This window comes from Myotis brandtii, unplaced genomic scaffold (genome assembly GCF_000412655.1).
Source record: "Myotis brandtii unplaced genomic scaffold, ASM41265v1 scaffold645, whole genome shotgun sequence".
Lineage (NCBI taxonomy): Eukaryota > Metazoa > Chordata > Mammalia > Chiroptera > Vespertilionidae > Myotis > Myotis brandtii.
In genome coordinates this window covers 1,259,474-1,275,694 of record NW_005370488.1, presented here as the reverse complement: position 1 = coordinate 1,275,694, position 16,221 = coordinate 1,259,474, and the positions used below count along the sequence as shown (strand labels likewise).

Sequence of the window (16,221 nt, the reverse complement as noted above, 5' to 3'; positions counted from 1 at the left end):
GACTCGAAATGACCCTTTCTTCTCTTCCGCGGTGAAAATCTAATTTGCTTTTCATGTTAGAATATATTAGGCACCTATTTCCTGTGTGCACATCTGTGATCTAAGGAAAGGTAAACTTGAACTGGGGGCGATAACGTTAAAAGATTATTCAGCAACATAAAAACCAAACATCAGACTTACAAGAAAATCCATATTCATTCTGGGTTCTCTGTTCAGTTGAAATAGGATAAATGAAACCTTGAAAAGAAACAAAAAAATGACACAAAAATAGGAACAAAATCAAATTAATGAGGAACACAAAATGAGAAGCATGAAAAATGGTTCATTAAAAGAAAAGAAAACGAATCCCAGGGTCCTTTAAAATTCGGGCTCAGTGCAGAACTATGCTTTTGCATCTCCTGCCTGCTCTGGAGTCTCAGTAAGAATTAATAAGTAGGCAGATTGAATTTCAGAGCAAAAACTGGTCTCGAGTCACTAACTTTGGAGTGCTTAAAGTCTTTCTTTTATTGAGCATAACTCTAATGGATCTAATTTATTTCAGACATCATGGGTCATTAGCATAAGGCAAATCTTTTTTCCTTATCCCTGCCATATGCTTTAATTCCCAGGACATATTCAGTAAAGCCCTAAACAGTTTTTTCTTTTTTATTAAATCATAACAGCTTGCTCTTGGTCTAATAGAACTAAAGGGGACCTGTCGTCATTGGTCAAAGGTTAAGTACCCATTTACTGAGCTGAGCCTCCACCACCTCTCCCTGCTCCATTTCGAAGTCCCTTTTTTGGAATTTTTGGTTGTTGTTTCCTGCCCCCTCCATTTAATGGGAATCCAATAGGTTTCGCCCAGGGACTGGCAGTTTGTCAATGCAATGGAAAGTGGAAACTTTTTATTTGAAATCATTCAAAAATCAATGGGGCCTAGAGGTTACAAGGTTATTTATTTCAGGGCTTCAGAGGAATGGTGTAAATCGGGCAAAATGGAAACCTCATCTCAACAGTAGAGGCAGAAATAACTAGCAATCTTATTTTTCTTTCTTTTTAGTATATCTCAAGGTAGGAAACAGGAAATAACAGTAGTCATAATAATTAATAAAAATACCAATAATACCAATGTGAACTAGAAGATTAGTAGAAAAGATTTAAAAACATGAAAGATGAACTTTTTGAAATAAAAAAAAATATGGAGATTTAAAAAGTACAACTCATAACTGGCCCCCGTGGTTTGCTAATATTTAATATGCTGCAACATGAGTTAATCAAATGATCTGGCACCGTTTGGATTAATCAAATGGAGATGAATAAGAAGCATTAAACTTTCCTAGCGATACCCAAGGGCAGACATGTAGAGGATCTACAAGAATCACAATTAATTGGTTCAAAATCAAAGGTGTGTAATGCTTTAATTCTAAATCGTGCCTCGGGTGGGTTTTTCGGTAGTTTGCAGAACACTCGGTTCTTACAAGCTATTTACCTATTTGGGGGAAGTGATTCTGAGAAACATGCAGTGCCACCTTAATGAAAGAGAGCTTTGCTGCAGCACAGACAGCTTTGCTTTGAGTTAATATTTAATGCTTTACTTTGGAGCAATGATTGCAACCTCCAACTCAGTTTTATAAATATTATATTCCTTACTCCAGGTGTCTGAGTCCATGTATTAGGTTTGATTTTCATTTTAAAAGCTTCTGCCTGGTAATAACCCTTTTCCATTTGTATTCTGTGAACTCAATAACAGGACATCTGGGACATATACAGGCACTAGAGAAAACGCTATTTATTTCTGAACCCCAAAGACTTAAGATAATACGAGTTCACTGCTAGGAGAGGAGACCAGATCACTAATGTTGTCCTTTCGGTAGGGATGATGTTAAAGACGGATGCCAAGAGATATGTTTTTGGCTGGTGAGAGGCCCTGGAAATTAGTGTAAACTAGGACATTTGGGTATGATTTGATGTTCACCATGAACGTTTTGATAAGAATCGTGAGGGCCTGCTCAGTACACAGAAGAGCTGGAGCTCGTAAAGGGAGAAGCCAACTTCCAGAGAAACAGAGCATGAGCTGAAATCTCTCCCTGTAAAGCCGTTCTGGGTTTTCTTGGCTTTTATGCCTACTTCCCAATAGAGTCCCTGTTTTTGATAGGCTAGCCAGGGAATAATAAAAACTTTTTTTATAATTTTGATTTTAATCTCAACTTTCCCACATTTATGGAGATCTGGACCACTCAATAAACATTTTTGTGCCTTATGGTATTTATCTGAGTCTTATATTTCATTGCAGGCACAGAACTGGAATCCATTCATTCATTCACTCATTCATTCATCCAACAAATTCTCTTGAACCTTAATATATACTGGGTTCTATATTAGCCAGAGGGGTACAATGACAAATGAGATGGGAAAAGTCCCTACTTTAATTCTAGTGTAACAGAAAAACAAACAGGAAAATAAATGATAAATAAGATCATTTCAAATGCTGAAAAAGTCCTTTTAAAAAATAAGACAAAAGAATACAATGTGAATGGATATAAAAGGATGACAAAGTTAGGGAATCAGGGAACAATTTTTTTGTTGAAATGAAGTCTGAGCTGAAACTTGAACAATGAGAAAGAATCAGCCAAATACAGATCAGGAGGGAACCATGTTCCATGAAGAGGGACAGTAAATGCAAAAGTCCTGACATAAAAATAGAGTGGCTAGAGGGCAGTGAGTGAGAGGGAAAAGGGCCACTCAGAGGCGTGAGCAGCAGCGAGATCATGTAGGCCTGGTAGTTCATGACAAGGCATTTCGAATTTATTCTAAATGAAGTGCAAGTCCTGTGATCAAATGTAATTTTGAAAAGATCATTTGGGTTTCTCCATAGAGAGCAAAGTGACGTCATTTTATGGATGGTTTCTACAACACATGGCTTGGGAGATGTCTATCAATAGTTACATTGATATATATTTGATGAAATGTTTGCATTTGAGGTTGCTGGAAGATAAAATTAAAAAAGTCTCACTAATAGTTATTCCTCATAACCATTTAGGACCAATCTAGACCAACTGTTATTTTCCTACATGGGCACATTTAAAACAGAGCAGTGCTCAGCATACTCACCAGCGGTTCAACACCCCAAAATACTCCATTATGGGAACACTGATAAAGAGATTTGGAAGGCAGCTCAGTAAAACTTTTTCCATCCTTTTCAAAACACTTCTGCAACTATAGAACTAAAACATCACTTAGGAGGCTGGGACTCAGAAAAGAAGGGGGTGACTGTTCCAGCCCTTACACAAGGGGAACAGAATCACTGTCTAGAGTTTGTTTTTACACTTCTCCATCTCTCACAGAACAACAGGGGCCATTTTCTTCTGCTAATGAGGTGACCCTGCTGAGAGTAGTCCCAGCAATAATGAAAAATAATATCTCGGGCAGAACACAGTACAAAATAATTGTTTTCCGTGTCACTATCAGTAGCCTGGTTCGTAAGTTAGGTATTTCAGTTACTTTTCCTACTACTTGAAAGTAAGACCAAATGAGAAAGCACCGTGGCTACTGGCCAAGGCAGTGAAACTGAGTTTTTCAAGTGTGTAGACTTTTGTGTGACTCCTAGCTCTGCCCCTTCCTTAACCATGAGAACTTGGTCAAACCACTGCACTCCCCAAAGCATCAGTTTTCTCATCTGTGTAAGGAGATAGGGAGAATCACTTCCATACAGTTGTGAAAAGGAGAAAAGAGATTTATAAAATGCTGGTACATAGCAAGCAATCAATAAATGGCAACTATATTAATATCATTATCTTGCACATTATAAGTACACTGAGATGCTGGGCTCTTAATGGCTTTTATTTGTAGAGTCAAGGCAACCTATTATTTAATGAGTGACCTTAGGACATTTGTTTGAATTTCAGATTCCCTAGTAATTATAGAGATAAGAAGCCCAGTTTTTCTGAGAAACCATGAGCAATGCACTCTTCTAAGTACTGTATACTTTCTCACCCTCTCCATTTAAAGAGGTTTATTTCCTGGCCTTTGTGGATTCTGGCAAAGATATAGTGGTGGGTTTCAGAAGCAAATGTCCAAGACCAAAGTGAAACTTGATGCTAAAACAGTTTGTCAACCAGAGCCAGTGCCACTTCTAAAAGGGGTATTTGGAAACGGGGCAGGGGATGTGTTCTTTGAATGTCATAACGATCGGGGGGTTTTTGTGGCATTTAGTGAGTGGAGGCTAAGGCTACTCACTTACTCAATGAGACTTGCTTGCCCCATTGGTTTCAGTAGCCTTAGCAACTGCAACTAGGCCAAGCTAGTGCTTCTACTATGGGGCATGCTCATGCCCTATGACCTCCTAGTTTTGTTGTTGTTTTTTTGTGTTTGGGTTTTTGGTATTGTTGTGTTCTTTTTTGTAATTTTAAAGAACATATATTTTCCAATGGAGAGATTTCCCTGACCTGAGAGAATAGTGGTTGGGAGAGTTTCATTGTGGGGAAAATTAAGCGAAGACATGAACAGTACAGAGCAAGGGGAGGCTGTCTCAGATACTGAAGTGCTCCCCGCCAGGAAGCCATCTCACTGTTGCTCAAGACACCGTTTAAAGAGGGTATTTATTTCAGCGTTTCCCGATGAGGAAACTAAGTCCCAGAGGTGAGGAGTGATATTTTAAAGTTACCAACAATGTTGAAGCTGAAATCTGATTTCACCCTCTTGGCAGTAAAGCTCATGATGTGAGAGTTTTGCATTGTTCAGCTCTGGGCGGCGCCATTCACGCCTGTGTTGACTGACTGTAGATCTGGATTGTCACTAGAGCAATCTGTGGCTGATGGTGGCTTGAGGACAGGATGACTTTTTCTAATTTTCACAAGGTCACCCTTTAGACCAGAGGTGGGGTTGCCCATATTTTTCAGCAGTTGTCCAACTTTTATAAAAGATGAGAGTCCATACTCAAGTATGTTAAAAAGGAAAGAGCTTTTCTTGGTTTTCTAGTACATGGCCCCGGAGTACATGGCTCCTAATTGTGTAACGATATGTCTAAACATAACCTACTTGGTGTGTCTATAGTTGGGAAACCTCAAAAACATTGCCAGAAACCATGTGTAAATCTTAATTTCCCCAGTAAACAGCAACTGGGTTGATTTTTCCAGTCTTAAAAAAATCATTTTCCTGCTTTACAGATGACAGTGACAGCCAAAAAGGATCATGATTTTGTGATTAATTGGAAAAAAAATGATCATGTAAACTGTTTTTATGCTATAGATAATATTTAATAGAAAAAAAACTGCCAAGCTAATATATTGATGTGAGAAGTGTCAGAACTTCTGAGCATCACTAGGCAGGTTTAAAGTCCTCAAAACCACTCTATGCCTCACTACCTCACAAACCCCCAGGATATTGGTGTCAAAATAGATCAGTGGTTAGGATTTCCTCCCGTAACCCTTTTTTATCTGCAGCCTAAGGAGCAGGAGCATAGAGTGGTAAAAGGACTTGTCCAACATCACAAAGATGGTGAAACAGCAGACTGGGTGCCCAGTACTTAGGCTAAATAGCTCAACAGCCTTTTAAAGTGTTGTCTGGGCATTAACTGGTAGACTTAAATGAGGAGAGACAAGGAAATAATAGAAAAGGGCTTGATATATTCATGGGTTACTTTGCATTTCAGTGATTGAATGAGGTAATGCTAAAATAACAGAGATTTTCACCCTTAAATGAAATAACTTCCAAACAGTGGCCTTTGTCTCAAGTGTGGGGCAGGGCAAGAGGTGCACCAAAGTTGGATATTCCTCTTCCAATGTAACTGGAGAGCCAAGCTAGAATGATGCAGTTGTTAATGTAGGATCATCACATTGTATTTGGCATAAAACCCTGCAATAAATAAATATTTAAAAGAGAGACATTGCTTTCCTCAAATGATACCAGCATGAAAAAGGAATAAACACAAATAATTGGAAGGACACTACCCATCAGAAGAAAATCATATTTTAAAGCAATAAAAAGCTGATAGCTAGTTGTTTCCACCATTTAAGAGCGCACATGAAAAAAGGAGTATTTCAAAATGTGACTGATTTGGGTTCCTATGTTGGCTCATGCACTAACTTATAGTGGACATTGAGTGGGCTGTTTCAATTTTACACCTCCATTTCTTCCTTTACAAGGGAGAGCAATGATTAGAGGCTTACCAAAAGTTCTGTGTGTAAGGTTATTTTTTTTTGTACTTTTTGGGTTTTATTAAATTAAACTCAGCTCAAGTTTGTTTCTGCATGGCCATATCTAACATAGTAGACTAGAGGCCTGGTGCACAAAATTCGTGCAAGGGGCTCGGCCCTTGCACCCTCACAGTCTCGACCAACCCTCTTAGGCCTTTGCAGCCCCTTGCATACCCAGCTGCCTTGGCCAGCCCTTGCAGCCCCAGCTTTGTCCAGAAGGTTGTCCGGATGGTCGTCTGGAAGGATGGTCGTCCAGAAGGATGTCCGGACAGTCGTTCTGATGTTCGGTCTAATTAGCATATTAGCTCTTTATTATATAGGATGGGAGTCAGAAGCAATATTTGCCAGGGCCTAAAGTCAATGCATTAAGTAGAAAGTGAATAAAATTTAAATTATATCTGTAATTCTTTTAAACTAAAATACATGTGATACAGTAATATTTATGTCCACTAAAGTTGGGAATTAAAACTCTCTTTCTTCAGATTAGTTATCAAATTCCTAGCCAAAGGAAGATGGGTGGAGTTTTATAAAGTGTTCCTGCCTGCCTTTCAGATTTACTCATTATATTTCAATAGGGAGCTGCTTTGATGACCTTAATACACGTGAATCGATTTACGATATTGTGAGAATTTAAAAAATAGAGGATACTTCATATATTATATGGGGGTTTGGATGTAAATTATGAATACAATTTAATTATAGTTTACAAAAAGCACTGTGTTCTATAAAAATACATGTGTTTAAATCATCAAGTTTTGGGTGAGTTTGAGTCATATTCATCTATCTGAAGTATACTTGAGCACTTCAAAAGATCTGTCCTCATTCTTATGATCTTAGAGTTGAGAAGAATCTTTAATCTTGATGGATTTTCCCCTCTCCTCAACCTAGCTGCTTGGTCTTTCTTTTTGCCAGTGACTTTACCCTAAGCCAAAATATGTGATTTTTCTCACCCGGGTTACATTTCTTCTGATGCAAATGTTCTTACTGAAAACCTCCAGGGCCATTCAGAATAAGCATGTCCAGGTTTTGTTTTTTCCTTTTAGGTCAACTCTTATCTAGCCAGCCCATCAGGACTGCACTAATGATGTCAAAGGTCAGGTCTGTCAAAGACACTCGGGTCATTTATTATAATTTACCACTCTTCTGAGAGTTTATCTATTGACAGGGGCTTAAGGATCTCCAAATAAATGAATACATAAATTCGAGGACTTGCCAACAAAAATTGCAAAGACCATTTGCTTATCACTGCTGTCAGTTGCCTAAATTGCTGTGGTCATTCGAGCTGCAGCTTTCACAGGATAGGAGGCCGTCCTGACTACACTGCTGGCCTTTTTCCTGACGGCAACAGCCACACCCTCTGAAAATGAACAGCTCGGAATTAACCTCTCAGGATGTAAAAGTCTTATCTCGTGACTCACAGTAGGTGAAGAATTAATGGCTGAAATTTAACTCAACAGTTGAATCAGATCCACAGTTCAGCTGCCCAAGTGTTTTTAATGAAGTAGACTCTATCCCCATCAATATTCCTTAAGAAGAATAATGAACTATTAAATCCAGAGGCAATGACATTATAATCCATGGCAGTAAAGACATCTGGTGGGAAAATAACAGAGTCCTGAAAAGGCTGCTTTCTTCTAGCATATATCACCCTATCCGCTGGGCTTTTAGGCAAAAGAAAATGTGATTGAAAGCCCTGGCCCTGCACCCATGTAATTTGAAGGAGCCCACACTCTACTGTGGTTGTCAGAGGTGGCACCTTTCTTGAATTGCTAGGAGTTTCCTTTCCATCATAGAAGCTGAAGACCTTGTATCCGTCCTCTCACACTAACCCGTGTGGGGGCTCCTTAGGTGTTCAACAGGTTTCTGTGGGTGACAGTTTCTAACCACATCCCTGCTTTCAAAAGCAGGAAAATGTTTTACCAGAAAGGGAAAAAGCAAAAGCAAACCGCGCTTACTATCCCGGAGACAGCAGAGCACTGTGTCGGGCAGCCAGTCCACAAGCAGGATATTTATTTGCCAGCTGGGACACTACACCTGTCAAGGACTGTACAGAAGCAGCTATGACATCAACTTCTTCCAAACTACAGATAAAAGCACGCGCTGTCTGACACTCACAATGTTGCATTCCCTATCAAACTGCTGTGCTGACAAGAATTGCACTGGAAACTGACTAGCACCTCCTCAAATGCCTGCTATAGCAGTCATAAACACATCATTCTGAAGTCAAGAAAAAACTATTTGTAAAGTAAATTATTTTCTCACACTAAATGCACCTGGGATTCTGGGGAACCGGGTATGCAATATGTCCATACCACAATTTACACATAGACTTCCGCCACTTCCTCTGTATGTCAGAATTAAGGGAAGAGCTGTGTGACATGTAAATTTTTTAATGAGGAGAAAGTGCTAAATTTGCAGACTGCATAACATTTTAATTTCCTGAAGTCAGGAAGTTCACTGATGCAGACATAATTCCAGGCAGTTCTTGTTTGTAAATTGCAGTTTTTAATTTGTCCACTGTGGCATAAACCCTCTTCAGCAAGAAGGAGCATTTCTAAATTCCGATTTGAATTGTTACATATCCCTATATGGGATTCCAATCTTCAAATAGGATTAAAAGCTAAAGTCTACAGGAATAGAGTCAGCATGTAATAATCTAATTGAGTGTATTCATATATACATATAAAGCACCATTTCTGGACTAAGCCATATGTATAGACCTTGGATTGCTATTTTGAAAATAAAAAAGTAGCATGAATTGAACCATTATACGTTAATCATGACAAGGTAGATCTTACTACATATTCATTACAGAGATTATAAAAGTTCAAAGTTGTCAGGTCTTGGTAATACACTTGTATCTTATATAATAAAAGTCTAATATGCTAAGCGTCGGGTCGGCCAGTCAGTCATTCAACCAATCAAAATGCAATATGCTAATGATATCCTAAGGCTGCTCAACTGATCTCTATGATGTGCACTGACCACCAGGGGGCAGATGCTCTGACCAGTAGGTTAGCATGTTGCTGGGGTCCAGCCAATTGGGACTGAGTAAGACAGGCCGGACACACCCTGGAGCCCTCCTGAGGTCCCTCCCCAGCTGGCCAACCTCCTGGGTCCCTCCCCGGCCTCAATTGTGCACCAGTGGGGTCCCTCAGCCTGGCCTGCACCCTCTCACAATCCAGGAATCCTCGGGGGATGTTGGAGAGTCGGTTTTGGCCAGATGGCAGAACGACTGGTCGCTATGATGCGCACTGACCACCAGGGGCAGATGCTCAATGCAGGGGCTGCCCCCTGGTGGTCAGTGTGCTCCCACAGGGGGAGCACTGCTCAGCCAGAAGCCGGACTCACTGCTGGCGAGTGCAGTGGCGGTGGCGGGAGCTTCTCCTACCTCTACGACAGCACTAAGGATGTCCGACTACTGATAGTCCAGGGGGCTCCCAGATTGCGAGAGGGTGCAGTCCAGGCTGAGGCTCCCCTGCCCCCCTGTCTCAGTGCACAAATTTCGTGCACCGGGCCTCTAGTTTCAACATAAAAGGTAAAAAAGGTAAATATGCTTTTTGACTTAGCATTTTTGGAGATCGTCCTAAGTGCTTTTCTTCTTCTTCTGTATCTTTTTCAATTTTGTCTAAAGTTCTCTCTCTCTCTGTCTCTCTTGCCAGAACTATTTAAAGTAAATCCTATTTCAAAACTATATGGCAAAACCAGGGACTACTGTAATATAATTTTAGGAATGATATAAAGAAACCTAAATGGGTATACAGCACAATGGATCTCCCATTGAATAAGATACATTATTCTGCAGTATTATTAATTAAGTAAAAACAGTCTCATTTGTTATTAATGCTAAGTTTCTCATATCAGACATGTGTGTTCAGTTATTTTCAATAGTGAAAAATACTCCAAGTCATCTACCCTTTCTTGTTCAATGCAATTCATACCCTTCAGCATACCAAAGGAATCCAGTTTTTAAATGGTTTTTAAAATAACAATGTACTTATAAACCAAAAATGTCCAATTTTTTCTGGGACATTAAGTGACTGTGATGGTTTTAAAATAACCTTTAAGACTGTGTTAATAACACCAATTTCTAGAAGTTCTTAATTTGAAGGCAGTATCTCCAATATAGGAACTACTTTTTCAGGCCAATAACTATATATCCAGTGTAACAGATAATGATATATATTATAAGTCAATATCAACTAATGTGTACGAATGGCCTAAAAACCTTAGTCGAGCTTCTGAAATTGCTTAAAGACCATGACCTTGTTTCACAAATGAAATTACAGAGCATCACATAATGAATCCAATTTATCAAAGAGTTTAAGGATAAGTGTGTTTGCAAGTGTATAAAATAGGCAACTGGGAAATAATGCAAAACTATAATTCAGTTCCAAATCCCCATGTCTTCAAATTCCTTTTATATATGCACTTGATTTACTGGCTATAAGTAACTCTTGTTACCTAGGGTTTTATAAAGCAGAGCTTTATGCAAGTATTTTGTGCAAATACATTTTTGGTAATCTCATTTAAATCTAATCTAATGTGAATCAATGTGACCAAATTCCCAGGACGCATCAGTGATTTTGCTACATTTCAAATCCTGGGACTCTGCTTATAAGATATGCAGTTGTTTCTGGCAATTCTCAATATCTCTTTTTTTAAAAAGTCATTTACAGTTATAAACATAATGAAATACGAAATATAAAGAATATGGAGAATAAAGTGCATACGGAAAAAGAAAAATAATCAATTATAACCTCACAAGCTTAAATGCCTAAATTTCATTCACCTTTTTCTAACGCTTACTTTTAGATACTTATGATGAAATGCATCTACAAATGTATATTATACTTTTCTTGTTCAACCAGCATATATACATATTTTAGTGGCTATATGATATTCCAACTTATGGAAGTAGCTTTTGTTACTCAACCAAGGCTCTAATATTGGACTTTCAGATTTTGCTTTTTTTTTACAGTAAAATACAAAGAATATTACATATTTGGCATATATCTTTTTTGGTATTTTTATTACTGAAATTTTATTCATTGAAGTAGAATTACTGGGCCAAAGGCTATGAACACTTTTAAAGCTCTTAATTCATATTGTCAAATCATGTCCCCAAATAATGGTAAAAATTTGTATTCCCATTAGTAAATAACAAGAAATTCTATTTTACTGCACATTTGCTAGCATTTAGCATTATTATATCTTTAACATACTATATAATTTTGTAAGTAAGCCTTTTAAATTTTTAAATTTGTGTTGAGGAAACATCTGATTTCTAAGACTTCTTACACAAACCACTAATAGCCAGGTAAACAATTTAGAAAACTTTTGATTAAATATCCAATGGAAAATTAAACGTTCTAAGAATGATAAAGTCAAGAAAAATCTAAATTAAAACTGCAAGCAAACAAAATCTCCAAGATGTATTACTTAAGCACAATGGGAAATGAAATTAAATTAGGAATAGCCCAATCAGTTAGTCAAAGCCATTAACTGGACTTTATAAATAAAGTTTGAACTCTATTGTAAGTTCCACTTCTTACCTGTCAGTCTTTCTCTATAATTATGATTTCATTATTTCTCTCATAAACAGTATAAAACTGGACTCTTTTCCTACTACAATTTTGAATTTCCTTTAACAGGTGAATTGAATTCATTTACATTGTTATCCCTGATTTATGACGATCTCTGATGCATACATCTCATTTATTGTTTTAATTTACCACATTTTTTGTTCTTTCTTTATTGTTCCTGCTCGGTCCTTAAAAATCTTATTTTGAATTTATGCATTCAATTTTTATGTGTGTAGTCGGTCTTATCTGTAAAGTCTAATGCAGGTAGTATTATTGTTCTTTCCTTGAACAAGCTATGGAATTAGAAAATTGTAACTCAGTCACACCTAGTTTGGTAATTTACTAGTGAGAGTTTGTGAGTAGTAAGCCCTCTTTTTTTTTAAATTGATTTCAGAGAGGAAGGGAGAGGGAGACAGAGATAGAAACATCAAGGATGAGAGAGAATCATTGATCAGTTGCCCCTACACGCCCCCTACTGTGGACCCAGCCTGCAACCCAGGCATGTGCCCTTGACCAGAATCAAACCTGGGACCTTTTAGTCCGCTGGCTGACACTCTATCCATTGAGCCAAACTGGCTAAGGCAAGCCCTCTTGATTGTTCGAAGATATTTTCAATTTCACTCCCTTGCATAGTAAATTGTGGTTATCCTCATTTTATCCTCCGTGGGTTTTAGCCTCCCTTTTATATAATCACTCACTTTATATTTCCCCCCTGTATTCTGAGAAGTTTCATGAGCTCTACATTTCATTTTACTAATTTTATCTCTAACTTTATCTAAAGCTTTCTCTAATTTGATCTGATTTTTAATCTATTGAGTTGTAACTTTTAATCATGTTTATAATTGTAGACTTTCCATTTGATTTCTTTCCTAAATCTGACTGCCCTTTTTACAATATCCTATTCTTCCATTTGTGCTTATATTCCTTTTAAAATACAGTTTTTGTTTTTATTTATTTTATAGTCTCATTCAGATTGCCCTAGGAATCCATGTTACGAGAGTTCTAACTCACCCATACATTATGTTGCTGACTCTCCTTTAAGCAGACTGTTCCCTTGGGTGACATGAAACTTTGTATTATAAGCTCATTTTCCAGACGGAGCTATTTCTATCATAGACCAATGCACTTGGGTGTGGAAAGAACTCTAAAGAATGGCCTGCTCTGTGCCCAGCCGGTGTGGCTCAGTGGTTGAGTGTCGACCTATGAACCAGGAGGTCACAGTTCAATTCCTGGTCAGGTCACATGCCCCCGTTGCAGGTTTGATCCCCAGTGCGGGGCATGCAGGAGGTAGCCGATCAATCAATGATTCTCTCTCATCATTGATGTTTCTATCTCCCTCTCCCTTCCACTACGAAATTATATATATATAATGGCTTGCTGTTTGCTTCTGCTGGTACCCCAGAAGTTTTACCAAATATGTAAATTACACATCTTTTATTTTTGGCCCCCTGTACTTAGACTCCATTCCAAAGCTGGGTGTAGGACTGTGGTTTTACTATAGGTTTTATTTATTTTTCTTTTTGCTGCCATGAATTTTCCTGTGGCTTCCCTAGGTTGGTGGATAAATATTTTTTAGTTATTTTTCATGAAAGGAGCTGCCATTTATGAAACCCAGCTTTATGCAGGGTTCTTGCTTTCAACTCCTGGCCTCAGGCTCTTGCAAATTCAGGGCTTCTGCCTCTGTGCCAAAACTGAAACCCTCACTCCCAACCCCACATCCATGTCCAATGAGGATATATCTTTCATCCTACAGCCATGTTCAAGGCCCCTCTTGGTTATTCCCGGGTCTACTCAGAACATTACTTCTCTAGATTTTAGTTCCTGCTTCATTTCTAGCACTTGAGGAATCCCCTGTCTTTCTCTTGAACTTGTCTCTCTCTCCTCTCTCTCTCTCTCTCTCTCCCTCCATTTCTCTTTCTCTCCTTCCCTCCCTCTCTTCCTCCCGCACTCCCTCCCTCCAACACACACACATATGCACATACACCATATGTATGTAAGTCTTTTAGGTTTTAATATGTTATCCAAGATTTCTACATATCTGAGTAGTAATTTTATAATATGGGAGATAAATAAGAAAGCAATGTGTCTGAATACAACTGTTTTGAACAAATTAGTGAATAAGCATTGACAGTGATATTTTCCATATATTCTACATTGTATTGCTTTTGACTACCACTTTGGCTTTTAAAATATACTACACCATGTTACCTAGGTAACTCTGAACTCCACTGACATCCATTATGAATTCTGAATTTGCCCTACCCAGCAGCTTATCTATATTTGACAATTTCAAGTGAATTCAGAGGTTGTATTGCATACTTGGCTCCATGGTAAATAGGCTAGCTTTATTTTGAGATAATATTGCAATTCTGATGAAGAACTCTTTATTCATGCACTGAAGACACTAATTCTCCTAAAGTAAATAAACATTAAATGATAATTCCTAACCGGCAATTGCAACTTTCTGTCTTTTCTACTCCCATACTTTTTCTTAATACAGGTCTGTCCTTCTTACAAGCTTAGTACTTTCACTATGAGAAAGCCTTTTGTTTTCCAAATGAAAGGCGAAGAGCAATAATAATTCTTTGCAAGAATTTGGCAACAATGTTATGTCAGAAACACCCAGTTTACTGGTAAACAGAAACTATTGCTTTCACTGTAAAATATTATAATTATACAGTGCAGCAATATCTCTGTGCTTTTTATCAGGGAGGAAATCAATAATATAGACTACAATTCTCTGTTGCACTAGAATAGACATAGAAGGCAGATGAAAAAGAGTTTATTGACTTAATGGGGGCTGTTACTATAGCAAAGCAAAACTGTAAAAGAAAATAGATTTTTAACTGATTTTAATCCAAACACCCAAATGTTTCAGTCTAATAAGAGATTTGATAAAAAAAAATAAACAGAAACAAACAACAACCAAAAAACTCTCTTGTAGCTTCATTCCCTTTCCTTATTTACATACACACTTCATGCCATCATTATTGGCAAGTATCCAATCATAAGAAAAAATCCCATTAATGCTGGAAGAAATAAGCTAGGCGTTAAGGGAATGCTATGTCCTGAAAGTATTAATTAGAATATCTCATGTTTGTATCTGAAAAATGTCATAATTTAGAATGTGCCATTTTGTATAACTAATAAAAGGCCCCGTGTTCTGTCTTGCGGCTTTGTATTCCTTGTTAAATAGGTTGCTTTGGGAAATTTTAAATATGCACAGTGGAAGCAGCAGGCAATTAAATCACCCAGAGTTGAAATATAATATTGAGACAGGGAGAGAGGGAGGAAAGAAGAAGAGAGGGAGAGGGAGAGGGAGAGGGAGAGGGAGAGAGAGAGGGAGAGAGAGAGAGAGAGAGAGAGAGAGAGAACAACCTCAAATTTTGCTGTGTTTGATCACATGAATCAGTTTGTCAAATACTAAAGGAAGAATAATATATCATTAAAATGCTAAAAGAAGAACTGGTGTGACATATGTTTTTACTTTAATCCTCACTCAAACCATGCCTAGAGGAACAAACCCTGCATGTCTGGATAAATGGTTAGTAAAACAGCTGTGTTACTCTCATGCTGCATTTCGGGTACAAACTTAGTGAGATGTAGTCCCCCAATCATAACCAGAAGCTGTGCTTTTTACACCAGCAGCAGCCCATTTTCAAAGAATGTAACCTACCGCCTGCATTTCGGGTACAAACTTAGTGAGATGTAGTCCCCAAATCATAACCAGAAGCTGTGCTTTTTACACTCAGCAGCAGCCCATTTTCAAAGGATGTAACCTACTGTGGACAGAGAAATAAAAGGCCCATTGGATTTTTATTCTGTGTCAGCAACATAATTACATATTTACTAGTATTTTAAGTAAGGTTTCTTTTTAAAAGGTCCCTGTGTGTACCGATTCTGGACGGTAAACAGAATATCATAAAAATGGTAAGAATAAATTATTTTATTCGTTAAAACTTCTATACAGATATATTTGGTTGTTTTGATTCTGTAAGCAATTTGTAATGTACTCTAAGAAATGTCAACATTTGCCTTCCATTAGTTTAAGATATAAAGATATCACATTGTTTGATCTATTCCTCTGTATATGTGTACATGCAGAACAAATCTTAGTATCTTAATTCATGGTCATGAAAGAGGTGGTAAATTTTGTATATCTAAAGGCTCCTTAATAAAAAAGTAAGACTTTGTAGGTATGGAAATCAAACAACCATCTCATTAAGAAAACCTAAGGAATGAAGCCATGAGAAATGGTGACAATTTAGCTTAAAGCGCCCATTGTATTTGTACGCCAACCTTCTATGCCTATTTTAAAATTGATGTTTTATTAACATTGTTTCCTTTCAAAAAACATAATTTCTAACAAAACCCAGCATTTTCAAGGAGCTGTGAAGATGTTCCCATTACGTATGTGTAAATTGGTAAATCTACCTGCAGAAATGTTTCCTGTCATATATATA

At 37.7% G+C, this 16,221-nt stretch overlaps 1 protein-coding gene across 2 annotated transcripts in view; it reads right to left on the bottom strand.

The window, feature by feature from the left end:
• The window catches only part of UNC5C (unc-5 netrin receptor C), a 374,301-nt gene that overhangs the window by 50,909 nt on the left and 307,171 nt on the right, over positions 1-16,221 (bottom strand). The window contains exon 8 of one of the 2 annotated variants that reach the window (XM_014528684.1): positions 181-237. The exons of the other annotated variant lie outside the window; for it this stretch is intronic. Coding sequence (XP_014384170.1) covers positions 181-237 — 57 coding nt within the window. The remainder of the gene's footprint in view (positions 1-180; positions 238-16,221) is intronic. 2 annotated transcript variants of the gene reach the window in all.